Source organism: Seriola aureovittata, chromosome 2 (genome assembly GCF_021018895.1).
Source record: "Seriola aureovittata isolate HTS-2021-v1 ecotype China chromosome 2, ASM2101889v1, whole genome shotgun sequence".
NCBI classification, from domain to species: domain Eukaryota; kingdom Metazoa; phylum Chordata; class Actinopteri; order Carangiformes; family Carangidae; genus Seriola; species Seriola aureovittata.
Genome location: NC_079365.1, coordinates 8,523,428 through 8,536,775, shown reverse-complemented (window position 1 = coordinate 8,536,775; position 13,348 = coordinate 8,523,428). Strand labels below are relative to the sequence as shown.

The window sequence follows — 13,348 nt, the reverse complement described above, 5'->3', positions numbered from 1 at the left end:
CACACAAACACGTGGCATGTGCACACTGCAGGGCTCCTCTTTATCAGTGCCGCTCACATTGGCGCCAACACATGCATTGCCAAGACTGCCAGGCTACGGCCATGCTAATGTAACCCGTTAGTCTAACAAAGGCTCAGGTCAATGGAGCCTCAAGTGGCTAATTGCTTCAGAGAGATAAGTGAGTTTGACGACGCAGCAAAGAACGGCTCAGCGAGAGGAAGCAGTGAGGGAGGAGATGTTAATGAATCCCCCGTTCACTCCACCGTCAATATCGGCCCGTCGCAGGCCTGCTACAAAATGAATATTAAAGACACTTTTGATTGTTCGCCGTTTTAATTTTTTTTTGCTTGGTTTCATTGAATATTAATGGGTTGTGTTGTGGTGTTTTTGTCACATATTCTATGCTGGGTAAGAGAGTGGAGCTAATGCAATTAATCCCCATACCATCACCTGACGGCTAACCAGCTGTGGTAGCCAATTAAACCACATGACCATGTTGCACTATTCAAATGTGTTGCACCAAAATACAGAATGAAGGGCATCGACTGCATTGTGTTGTCAAGTGAGCTGAATGTTGATAAAAGGCGTGAAAACAATTAAATTTGGGTTTGAATAATGTATTTTTGAGAGCTTTTGTGCACACATCCAAGCACATTTCAGTAATTGTGTGTCACAGTTATTGGGCTAAAAAGATGTGATCTCCTACAGGAAACATTTTGGCTTGAGTTGATTTGTTCCCTCTGAAGTGACAGTGACAAGAGCAGTGAATGTCATCCGCCGCTGATAACATTGATCACATCTTCTTCATCAGCTAATCTCCCTCTGACTTATATTAAATCAATGTCAGCTTGAGACAGTTGGAGCCCTTTTCCTCAACAATGGCAAAGCTCTCTTTTCCTAGAGCTGACTCAAGTTGTCACACATCTCTCTGCCTCTGACAGACTCACTTCATCTGAAGATTACCATTCTCACTGAACATGAATCCTGAACCCATATTTCCTGGATATGGCTGGAGGCTAATACAAATTGGACTTGACAAAAGATGATGCATAAGCCAAGACAATGGCGTTTCATCCCCTTATTTCTCCCTCTCTAGGTACTTATTGTGTGAATAGCCGACAAGTGTGATGATGGACTATTGGAGGCGTTTGGTTTGACGACGTAAGTGGCCTCGCGGGAGCCGCCCAGGCTTAGTGCATAAACAAAGACATACTTAAAATATTCTTCACACACTCCCCCTCTCTCAAACACCACAGCTATACCTCTTTATCTCTGTTTTTTTCTTTTAGGAATCTCATCGTTCTCTTGTTTTCCATTCTCAACTCAAACCGCCTATCTGCTCTCATTAGCATGTTATTCTGCAGTTATTTCCTCCACACCGTTTGTTTGCTTCTGCAGGTCCTGCCCTCTGGGTCCCACCAGTTGCTAGCCTGTGGAGATAAAAGCAACCAGTCTCCATGGGACATTTGGGAGGTTAGAACCCTACTGGCACACTACAGACACATGCAAACACAGTTAAAAATAAGATTATTTTTTACACTGAGTTTACTGTCTGTAATCATAATTCATACCCCAAATAGATTTCTTTCATTATTCCTGAAGTCGTGATGTTGAGAGACACAAAGAACAGACAATGTATAGACCAGTGGACAGGCGGTGATATCTATTAAATTTGTATGCTAGGTAACATCTCATTAAAGGTGAATATGCTAATACAAAATCCCTCCAAGATACCTTGGTGGCCTCTTAGCGAGTTCAGTCATCCTCCTTCTCATAAATTGGCAAAGGCAGAGGAGCGTGCGACTGCTCTGGTGCAGGGCTGGCCAGCCTGCACAGCAGTTGTGAATTTATGTACACTTTTCAAATTTTCTTGTTAAATAGCAGCGACCTGAGATGAGTTGTGTCTCTGTCCCTGGGAGGTCTAAGCGTGTCTGAAACTGAAGGTGGAGCTGCAGCGTGAAACCCCAGCCACCAGGGAGCAGCGCAGCGTTAATTGTCCTCAAATATTGATTCTGCTGCAGAAACGCAGGCAGAGGGAGCGAGGCCCAAGGATCATCTTAGGGGTGGGTGCACAGGACTGGAGACATCGCGCCTTACGTTGGCTGCAATTGAGGCTCGTCCCTTTGTCTCCTTTAAAAAGCGTGTTTATGTGACTGTAGGCGTATTTGCTTGTGTGCGAATGCAGCTGCAGAGTGTCATCGTATCCCCCACTCTAAATGGACCATTGTTGCTGAGACACTGCTCAAGGAAAGAGGGCATTGTGGTGTGACTGGCCTAACTGCAGTGCTGCACCGTAGGCCTAAAAATATTCCATGTCAGCGGTCCCGAGAGAAGCCCAGTGCTATCCAGGCCTCTCAGTAATGAGAGAGTAGAGCTGCCTGCCACTGGTAGCCCTGCTGTCCCCCAGCTCCCTCTGGCTCAGAGCTCAGCACTGGAGCTGGAGAGGCAGCAGCTCAGCTCCCACAGATTAATCATAGCTCACAAAGCAGCATGTCTGAAAGCAGAGGCTCTCATTCGCAGAGGAGTAGCCCCCAGCGGGCTAACCCCTGGGCACACTGACCCAACACATTCACATATCAGAGAGGCAGACAGTAACAGTTTGGGAAAGACTTGCATTTGGATGTGTGTCTGTGAGGGAAAAAATGGATTTGGAGAGCGTAAGAGGAACAGGCTGCACACTATAATAAGCAGCTGAGAAATAAAGATATACTGTTTGGGACAGAGTGTGTGAAAACTATTTTAACGATTCCATCCTTTACATGATATGCAATGTGACAGGAAAGAGAGGGAGGGGCACAAGAGAGGGACAGAGAGATTCAAAGAAAAGGGGAGTGTAAGAGGGAGAATGGACAGACATAATCGAGAGATTTAAGATGGTTGTTTAGGGCCGCTACGTTATTGTACTCAGTGCAGTAATGATCGGGCCCTGTAGGGAAAAAAAACCTGTTTCAAAGGGCTGGACTGCCATTATCTGTAGCAATTATTTCAGTATATCTCACCGAAAGCATTGATGTGGAGGGGGTTTCTGGAGGCAATCAATGGGCAATGTGCGTGCAAAAACACGCTGTATCTCCTAATAAAGGTAGTTAAAAAGGCCATTATTATTACAGTTATTTTATATTTGCAGTCCCTCTAAAGATTCAAAACCTGAACATTTAGAGAGAGAAAGAAGAAAACATTTCCACCAGAGTGAAATAACAACATAAAGACAACTCATCCTCCTTGTTTGAACATTTTATGGGCCTCCTTTTAACAGTTAACATAAGAGATGTCACAGACTGAATATAATAGATCAAAGATATATAACTTTGAAGGCTGAGCTTGGAAATGTTTCTTGGCAAAAATGAGACTGATGATTCACACCTTGCTAGTTCATATTGTACCAAGCTGCATGTAAGTGAGGCTCAATAGTCAGAGCCATTTTTAACCAATAACTACTCAGGAATAATGGGGCGTGATATATATATTTATCTACTTCAAGTGTCAGACATTTTACAAAATGCTCACCTTCGATTTCATGTGACATCCACAGCAAAAGATGGGAGATATCTAGAAAAACAAAACATTCCCAAACGGTTTCAACTAGTGCAAATATCTTACATGAATTTTTAATATGTTGTTATGATCCTACACTGCAATTCCTAATTAGAACTGCAAAATGACTCCCGCAAAACAGTCTTCATGGTAGTAACTTGACCCACAAGAGCAATTTGATGCTAATTTGCTATTTGCTAGTTATGAGCTGCTATCGCTTTAATTTCCGCCAAATCATCTCTGCTGTCTCCAGTATAAGCTCTACATATTGACAACACTTCTGGACTGTATCCAGCAGCACTCTAAGCACAGCTTTAGTTCACATCTCACACTCATCCACAAATGCTTTGTTGAAATATATACTTTGAAATGCTTAATCTGTGTCTAAAATTGACCTTTGTTGATCAATCCACACATTGTCCATCATTGGAAAATAACAGTCCATTTGTTTCCAGATGTACCCTGGGTGTCTATTACTGTAGTCCATTGTCCTTGACCAGCATACAGTATATGCTGTGTTTGTGGGTCCATGTAGCCAAGTGTACATAGTTTGTGATGAGTACGTTTTATCCCATTGTTTAGTGATGGAAAGCCTTACAGCATCCTTTCCTTGATATTTTTCCCCATCGTACAGTAAATATGTGTGAGTCATCCATCCTCTTCCTCGTGGCTCAGTGGCTCTCTTGCTATCGTGTGACCTAAAAAAGAAACAATAGCACAGATAAAAGAATAAAATTAGGAGTGGAGTGACTCTGTCCCACTCCAACACTCGATGAATGAAAGTTTCCATTTGAAAAAGCCCATCAGGGGTCAGAGGAGGATACTCCAAATCAAACCATTTCCCTGCTATTTCTGGCTCGATGTCTTTTTCATTGGATTGAAAATGTTTTGTTTTTCAGTCTAGCTGCCTGACTGATTGCCGGGAACAGCAGTGTCTCAACTGCTAAAGCTGGATTTCACATGTCTCGGAGCCGAAACGGTTTGTTTACACATGGGCAGTAAGTTGAAGGCGTATAATTGGAGCTGTAAAGAGCTTGTTTTTCATCAGCAAACCTCATCCAATGTGCAGTTAAAATAAACAGATAAGCTCATATATTTAAAAAACCCTATTCTCCAGTTCCACACCTGAAAAGTTTGCAAAATGTATGAAATGGGACATATGAAAACATGTATCCTATGGTGTAGTGTCTTTGCTGTTCCTTGTTAAAAAAGTCAGTCATGCAATCTATGCATCTTTCTACAACACACCTACGCTGTGTGGGAGTGAAAGAGAGCCGGACAGATACAAATCATTGTGGTGAATGAGACGCTGAGGCGGTGAAAGGAGGTCATGGGTAGAAAGAGAGATGCAGGACAAAGAAGAGAGACGCAGAGAAAGCGAGAGAACAGGGCCATGTGAGCAGTTGCCAGGGAATTGATGTCTCATTGCAACTATCTTCAGTGACATCTGCCACCAAGTCTCCAAGTAACTGCTCTCTGGTCCCAAAGCACCTTGCAAATGCACAATTAATGTCCACTGATGCAGTCAGCCATTGGTTCCCTGTCCCTCTCTCAGCTGATCGGCTAGTCAGACATGAAGGGGGGGGGCAAAATAGAGAGAAAGGGAGAAGAGAGGGAGAAGAAGAGAAACGGCAACATGCAACAGAATGAGGATAATTGCACCTATCAGTCCCAGAGTTGGTGTTAGGCCCAGGGTCATTAATTCCACTGCCTGTGACTGAGCCCAACGGTGCCGCTGTTTCTCAGTCTATCCCACTCACCAATTTAATTATGACTCTTAATTGTAAAGCCTCTGTGGAAGGCCCCAGCCATAATGCATTCTAATGAATGCGACAGATGTTGTGCTGTTATGCCATCTCTCGAGCAATTACTCTTATGGCGCCTGCACCGCTTCCCACACAACTGTTTCCCTTTTTATATTTCACCTGTAAATAAACTGCACCTGCTCCATCCCACCACATGCACCCTGGCACAGACATACACACACCCCAGTCGTCAGTCCCGCAAATTAACTTTCACACTTCAACAGTTTACAAAGGGCCATGAAGGACCCTCATTTAAATCAATTCATCTCATCTGAATAGCGTCAATTGACATGGTATCACACAGTGGTTGTGTGGAGTACAGAGTGTACAGGGGTGTTGTGTTTTCTCTATCACTTGTGTTTTTTTTTCACTCCTGCCTGAGGAGGTACAGTTACAGCAGATTAACAAGTATGGCTCACTGGGGGACAGACTTGTTCATTAGCTTTGTATTTTCTTTGTAATATTTATTGATATTTGTAATTAGTGCTTAAATTAGACTAGATTCATTTGTGGGCATCTTGAAGATCCAAACAAGCATTGTTTACAATAATATCTCTAATTTGCTTTGTAAGCACTTCTGAGTTCTTTCTTTTCTTATACAGTCATATGCAGCATTAAAAATAGTAATAAGAGTCATCTAGTTGAAAGTTTGTTTACCAGACACTAATTGAGACAAGTTGTTTCCCAGAAAAATACTTCAATTGAAGATCAAGGTCAATTCTAGCTACATCAAATGTTATTCTAGCTGGAAGATGCTCAGCAATACATTTATTTACTTTTTCTGGACATCGTGTCTTTCTCTGGGGATTTTTTTTATGTGAACGCTGATAAGGGTACATGCTTTGTTGTTACCTACAAATCAGAAGATATCAAAACCTCTGTAATAAACGAGCCTGGCTGGATATACATGTAGGTGACACTGCAAGCAGAGAAAACAGCAGAGGCACCACATGCATGTGTGAAGTGACATCCATAAAATGTACATTAGTGTCACTAATTACACTGACAGACCAATTTTGAGACAGCGATGCAAAGAGGTGGGTACTTACACATGTATAAGAACAGACAAACAAAGACAGGCATTCCTCTCACCTTGGTGGTTTTGACTTTGTTGCCAGTGCTGCAGGACCAGCCAGTCAGGTCAGGCAGCACCTTACACTCCTCCCCATCCATACACGGCTGCATGTGGCACCACCACTTCTGGGCTACAATGGAGGCTGAAGTAGCAAATGGAGATTCGGGGGAACAGAAAGACTTAGGTTACTGAAATGATGATATGATGAGGAGCACTGAATTAAAGACAAAAACCTTGAACAGGGGTATAACACACACACTTTTACTCAGTAACAAGAAACACGGTAACTCACTAGGTGTTATAATTTAATGTATACAACTGTCATAAACAATTATGTCAAAATAAAATAATGCTAATATCATTTTTATAGCGATAAGGTAACAAGCACTGTCCATGGTGCTGATCCTACTGCAGCAGGGACTGCAGTAGGATCAGCACCATGGACAGCCCTTACAATAAACACTGCAGTTCTGTTCAGTTCTACAGTATCTCAGAGCAGTCATGTGTTTTTTCATCTGTAATATGATTGCTGTGATTTTCACATGAGCTCAAATGCATAGCAGTTACCTTTTTTTCATTTTAATCAGATTAATGTAATCCCTCTAAATGTGATCTTAAACCCTGTGTGGAATGGGTAAGTCTGGCAACCGCAAGGGAAAAAAAATAGAAAAGTAGAAAGAACAGGGGAAATATGACACAAAACTTCACTGTCAAGCTTAGACATCGTTTAAGGACTAATAAAAGTCCTTAAACTATGCTGGATATAACCAATCAAATGTTGCAAGCCTGTAATGCGTGAATGTATGTGTATTTTTGCATTTGTTCAGATGCTCCCTATAGTTTAAATGAAATTACAAATGATTTGATTTCTCAATTTTCCCAATAATCAGCAAAACATAAGCTAGAACCAATGATGATTATTGCTATTAAATAATTCAAAGAGTAAGAACAGGATTATGATGAAGAAGAGCTATCAGTTAAAACAGTTTGTTTTCATGTATTTGAGAAAAGAAACACAAATGTTTAGGATCTTTTGTATGATTTTTGCAGCCCTGTTTTGAAACTCCTGTCTCTCTCGTTCTGTGCAATGTTGTGAAAAACAAAATATAAAAAGGCCCTTTTAGTGTTTGATTTTTTAAAAATCAATTGAACAAATTCCCTAATTGTATCTAAATTAAGAAAGAATTAAGTGATGGTTTGCTGCATATCCAGCAAGAAAATGGATAAGATCCAGCTCCAGAGCTCAGCCTGATCCACAGTGAATCTGGTATTAAACCTAAAGTTTTCTAATGTCTTAGCAGCTGACAATCAAATCTCCCAGATCATCTGACCCACTGTCTAGACTCCAAACTCATCATCCATCCATTCTGCTGTCTCAAGTGTAGAGATAGAAATGGATAAAAGAGGGCCTCCATTTCTCAAACTTCATTTAGTTGCAGAATTGACAGTGTTTAGAAAGGAATTTTGATCTCTGGTGACTATTGTTTCCAACAAAGGAAGGAGATGAGGTTGTATTGGCAGGAAAATGGGCTTTCAACTGCATAATGCAAAAGAACATGGACAAATCAAATCCTCTCAAGCATAATGCAAGGAGAAAACACGGTGACTGAGAGAAATAGAGGGAGGAAGACGAGGCTAAATAATAGGTGTTCACCGAGAAAACATCTTTGTAGTGAGGAAATGAGCAGCGAGGAGAACTAAGAGAAGCGGAGAGGGAAGGGTGGGAAGGAAGGAGGCCCTTTGAGGATCACTATCACTGAGTCCGACAAAGAAAGGAGCAGATTTAACAAAGAGAACAGAGAGAAGGAGAGTAACGAACTGAAGCAGAGTGGAAAATAGGAAGCGCAAATGCGACGACAGAGACAGGAAAACATATAGCAAGAAGAAGGAGGCCAACGTCAAATTGCCAAGTCACCACAAAAAAACTCTCACAGCTATCACAAGGCGTAGTGTTGAACACACTGTTATGATGCATGAGCTCAGTGGCAGTAAGCTGTTCTAAAAACCAATGGCTGTGTAATGCTCGTTAATGTGGCCATTATGGTGTCGACGACGGTGCTTTGCACTGCGAGAGTGTTATTCAGAGCTAATGGGCATGGCCTGTGAGTGCTATTATGGAGTTAGCGTTCCCTGCAGCTTATCATGCTATACTAGGAGGGCGGGGCGGGCGTGACACATAAGCGACTGCCTGTCAAGTTGGAAAATGAACACGGGCCATTTCGTGGTCTGTGATGTCATGGATAGTTCAGATGTTGAACAGCACTCAGAGACAGGTCTCGACAGGTCAATGATAAAAAGATTACAGAGGTGCTTACAGAGGTACTTAACTGTGTGTGCAGTAGTTAATACTGCGATCATCACCTCTGGGACCATATTTTTCCATGCCCTGGTGTACATGTGCAGAGCTCGGTGCTGTGGGTGCTGGCTGGGTTCACCCTGAAACTATGAGGCCTTCAAGGTCAGCTACTGTACAGACGGCCTATAAAAGTCTCTTCCTGCAAGACTAACTCTGAAAATGTGGCATCTGATTTCCACAATGGATGGACATCTTGAATTCTATTATAAAGGAAGAGTTTGATATTTTATTAAAAAAAAACATGCCAAGAATTAGACAAGAATATTAATAACACTCTCATTCATACTGCCAATGGGGGAAACAGCTAGCTTGGCTTTGTCCAAAGGATAACAAGATCCACCTACTAACACCACTAAAGCTGTCCTAATGAGCATAAACATTGTCATGCTAGCTTTTCCCTGTTTCCAGGTCTCATCCTAAGCTAAGCTAACCAGCTGGCTATAGCTTCATATTTACTATGCAGACATCAGAGTCTTCAACTCAGCAACAACTTGTCATGACTCGTATACACGAGTTGTTCATGAGTCACACAGTTAACTCTGCATGCAGTCAGTCACAACTTTTCTTGATCAGAGAATAATTTAATTAGTTCAGTTGCTTTTAAAATGAACAAACAAGCTAATTTGATGTTGACAACTTTACACTTTCCCCGCACTATCCTGTGGAATTTTCACTGCATATTCAACAAGTAATAGTAAAAATGAATCATTGCCATGATCAAAAATAGAAACAGGACACATAATCTCCAGGTAAAATGTGTGTAACGCAGTACCTCTCAGCCTACATACTCTAATTGCATCAGTCTCATTAAGAGTCTACATTTATATTCACAAAAGGTGCATATGCTAATTAAAAAAGGTTTACAGCTCAGGCACACATTTCATCACAGTTACTATCAGCTCATTACAATGGAATCTGCACTCAGAATGGCTCCCTTTTAAGTTCGCACTCAAACTTTCAGCACGGGATCAGCTGAGGGCAAACGTCTAGACAGTGCTTTGCTTAAGGTGCAGGTGATTAGGCAACACAAGGGACTGGGGCTATGTTATTCCCCAGGTTGTCGCCTCGTCTCTGGGGTTCTCTAAATAAGGTCTGTGGAGGTTTTACGCTATGAGGCTGCCGACAGCTCTGTCTCTCCTCCTACTGATCACATCACGTCATTCCAACACATGCCTGATTAATGTCACTCACTGGTACGCCATGGCTGTGGCTTTTCGTTTTTATTTGTATGTGTGAGCAAGCATGTAAGCTGCATGAGCATTCAACACAGCTGCTGTTGATCTCTTCCTTCACTGCCGCCCGCATTGTCATTGTAATGTTTGTGACATCAAGTGGACAAAGTTGAAACTGCAGGTCCCCTCATCCACATTTACTATGTGACTTTACATGAACACAACTATACAGCAATAGTTCAGACTCATGTGACCAGATATGAGCAGGTATGTGAATTATTAATAATTTTATGCATGCAGTGCCCTGTTATTTGCCAATTAACACTTTGAGAAGGCATGCCACCTCCAACTCTGCAGGTATTTAACAAGTGCCTCTTGACAAACAAGACCCCTAATGCAAAAAGATTGAAGCTGATATATAGCACTTCTTTGGCTAAAAGAAAATATCTCAAAAGTACACACAACAAACAAGTTTGCACCCATAGTGTTCCCCTGGGGAAACAAAAACAGGCTTAAATAAATCTGGTGTATCTCACACTACATTAATAGATATATTTCATCTGTGAATGTACATTATTTATCTTTCAAACACACTAAGGTGGGAGATGTGAAATCTCATCAGCCAACTAACTCAGTGACGTGGAAAATGTTTTTCATGTGATTAAATTGAAAAGTTACTCAGTTCAAAGTGATTTTCTTCACCTCTAACCCTTTCATCTGAAGTCTGTCAAGTCACATGATAAAGAATAATAGATCAGCCTTTGATATATATATATAATATATATATATATATATATATATATATATATATATTTATAAAACCTAATTCAATGTCTACGTATCCCATTGTATCATTCAAATGTTGCCTGTTTGATGTAAGGCAGGGCATACTAATACAATATGTGCACTCAGGCATGAGAGAGTGTTTGCCCATTAATACTTTACAAAGGCACTGCCTGAACTCACTCGGTGGAACAACACAAACCGCGAAGGGGAGTTTACTTTTACTTTGCATGCGCGTGTGTGTGTGTGTGTGTGTGTGTGTGTGTGTGTGTGCCAGTGTGTCTGTGCATTTGTATGTGTGCACGCGTAGATGCCTTTGTGTGTTTTGTGTGTGGACACGTATGCAGACGTCCCCACTGTGCAGTAAGTGTCATGCGTAAAAGCACAATCACAAGCAAGCCTGTGCCCTTGCTCCCAGATCATTACTATTTAAAGGGAAAATGATGTAGCTTCACACGAACACAAAAAAACGAACACACACACAAGAAGTTGGGGGTGGACCCAGAGGTATGAATACCCTCAGGCATTGTAACTGTTCCACTCAGTGATCCTGGAGTGCACAGGCAGATGGAGAAAAGCATCCATCTCTTTCTGCAATGATTTACTAACACACTGTATCTCTGTTGCACCGGCTCACACAGGTATGCATGACGAGAAAAAACAAGTGGAAAGTGTAGTGGAAAAACTGCCAGAAAAAGATTATACATGGTGAAGAGTTACACACACTCACACACAAACACACACACACACACACACACGCTCACACTCACAGGAACAGACTGACAAAATTACACAAAGCATGACATTATGAAGCAGATATTGGAGTAAACAACAGCAGGCTGATGTGTGCTGAAACACTAAACTTGATTTCTTAGCCCAGTAATGAAACAGAGTTTGTGTGTCACCATATCTCACACCAAACTGAATCCACTCAACCATTTTTATCAGGTCACGGTGCTCTCTGTCTTTCTCCACCACCAAACACACCTCAATGGCAGTGTCTGAGGAAACATATAAGGCCCCTTTTCACTGTAACACAGAGCATCCAGACAGAAAAACACACACACACACACACACACACACACACACACACACACACACACACACACACACACACACACACAATACACAAGTGGAAAGTTAACATGAACAATTGCAATTTGAGTATTTTTTTTTATGCACAACTTTCTACTATTACTCTGTACAACATTTATCTCAAGGTTGTAGGTACTAGTTACTGTCAGATAAAAGCGCAGAGGTTCATTTAATGTGACACATAGTTAAAGGTTAAATGACACAGCAGTATATAAAGTGGTTCCGTTTAGCTGCGCATGTATCAGCTGCAGAATTAAAATGCTCCATACACAGAAATGTGTTAATAATTCGACACTCTGAAAGGGGTCATTCCTCATAATGAGTACCTTTACATTTGGCAGTCTTGTACAATGTGATGCTAATACTTACACAGTTGTATTGAAAACAAGACTTTTGCTCGATACAGAATATTTTTAGCAGGAAGCAAATCCCCACACATTGTACAAGAGGAGCTTTTTTTTTTTTTTAGAACATGGTACAGATTTCCATTCACTCCCTGGAGGTGCAAACAAACCCAAACCATAGCCAACACTTTCCTAACTAAAGCTATGAGCTTAACTAAACTTGGCAGAACCCCAATTGAGACAAAAGCACTTTATTTATCCTGAATGCCACTGCAGTGAAACCAAACAGTGGAGACAACTTTTTTTTTCTTCACTTAGGCAGCCACTACGTTCCTCAAAATTTGTCCCTGAATGTGAAATCTATGAGACACAGACACACAAGTGAACCCAACGCATTCCTCCTGTAGAGTGACAGAAAAACAGATCATGTATTTATTGGCTATTGTCAATTCTACCTCTGAAAACTCACACAAATAGACACACAGATTTAGATATACTTTGGTACTTACTTAGTATTTATCACTTTAGTTCACACACAACACAACCACCACTAACCCTAATAGAAAATATAAACAAAAAGAAGTGATTTAATGATTAATGGGAAAAAAATATATATTGTAATGAATCGGGTTCACTTGAAAAAGTTTGTCTCACAGTAATGGGCTCCATGAGGCAGCTAGTGATGGGCCCTGCTACCATGTACTCCTCTTTCAGTCGGCATCAATAATGAAACCCCATTTACACTATGGCTTCTCTACAAAGACTGGCTACTGAGAGGGGTTTCTCTCGTTCCGTCAGTGCTCAAGCCTAAAAAGGTGAGAAGAGGAGCGTGAGTGGATGTGTGTGCACCGATGTGTATTTGTGTGAGTAAAACAGTGTTGGATGACGTGAGATATTTTGTAACTGTGAACTCAGAGGTCAAGCATGACTCATGAGATAAGTGTTGCTGAGCACTGGATTTGGAAGTGAGAGCTGGTGCTACTCAGAGGTGAGATCTGAATAGGAAATTAGAAAACCTTGTGACTGGTGTTGGTGTGATGGAGGATCTGAGCTGTGTGCGTGTGTGTGTGTGTGTGTGTGTGTGTGTGTGTGTGTGTGTGTGTGTGTGTGTGTGTGGCTGTGTGTTTCCAGGGGGAAAAAGAGAAGTGATTAAGACGATCAAAAAGAAGTGAATTCAGTTATGC

The 13,348-nt window shown here is 41.5% G+C and overlaps 1 protein-coding gene across 2 annotated transcripts in view; it reads right to left on the bottom strand.

The window, feature by feature from the left end:
* Window positions 1–3,221: 3,221 nt before the first annotated feature.
* tafa4b (TAFA chemokine like family member 4b) overlaps window positions 3,222–13,348 on the bottom strand; it is a 41,949-nt gene continuing 31,822 nt past the window's right edge. For both annotated transcript variants that reach the window (XM_056400243.1, XM_056400233.1), the window contains exons 5-6: window positions 6,432–6,556; window positions 3,222–4,232 (exon numbers count right to left, since the gene is read on the bottom strand). In XM_056400243.1, the coding sequence (XP_056256218.1) occupies window positions 4,221–4,232; window positions 6,432–6,556 (137 nt within the window). In that variant the 3' untranslated portion in view covers window positions 3,222–4,220. The remainder of the gene's footprint in view (window positions 4,233–6,431; window positions 6,557–13,348) is intronic.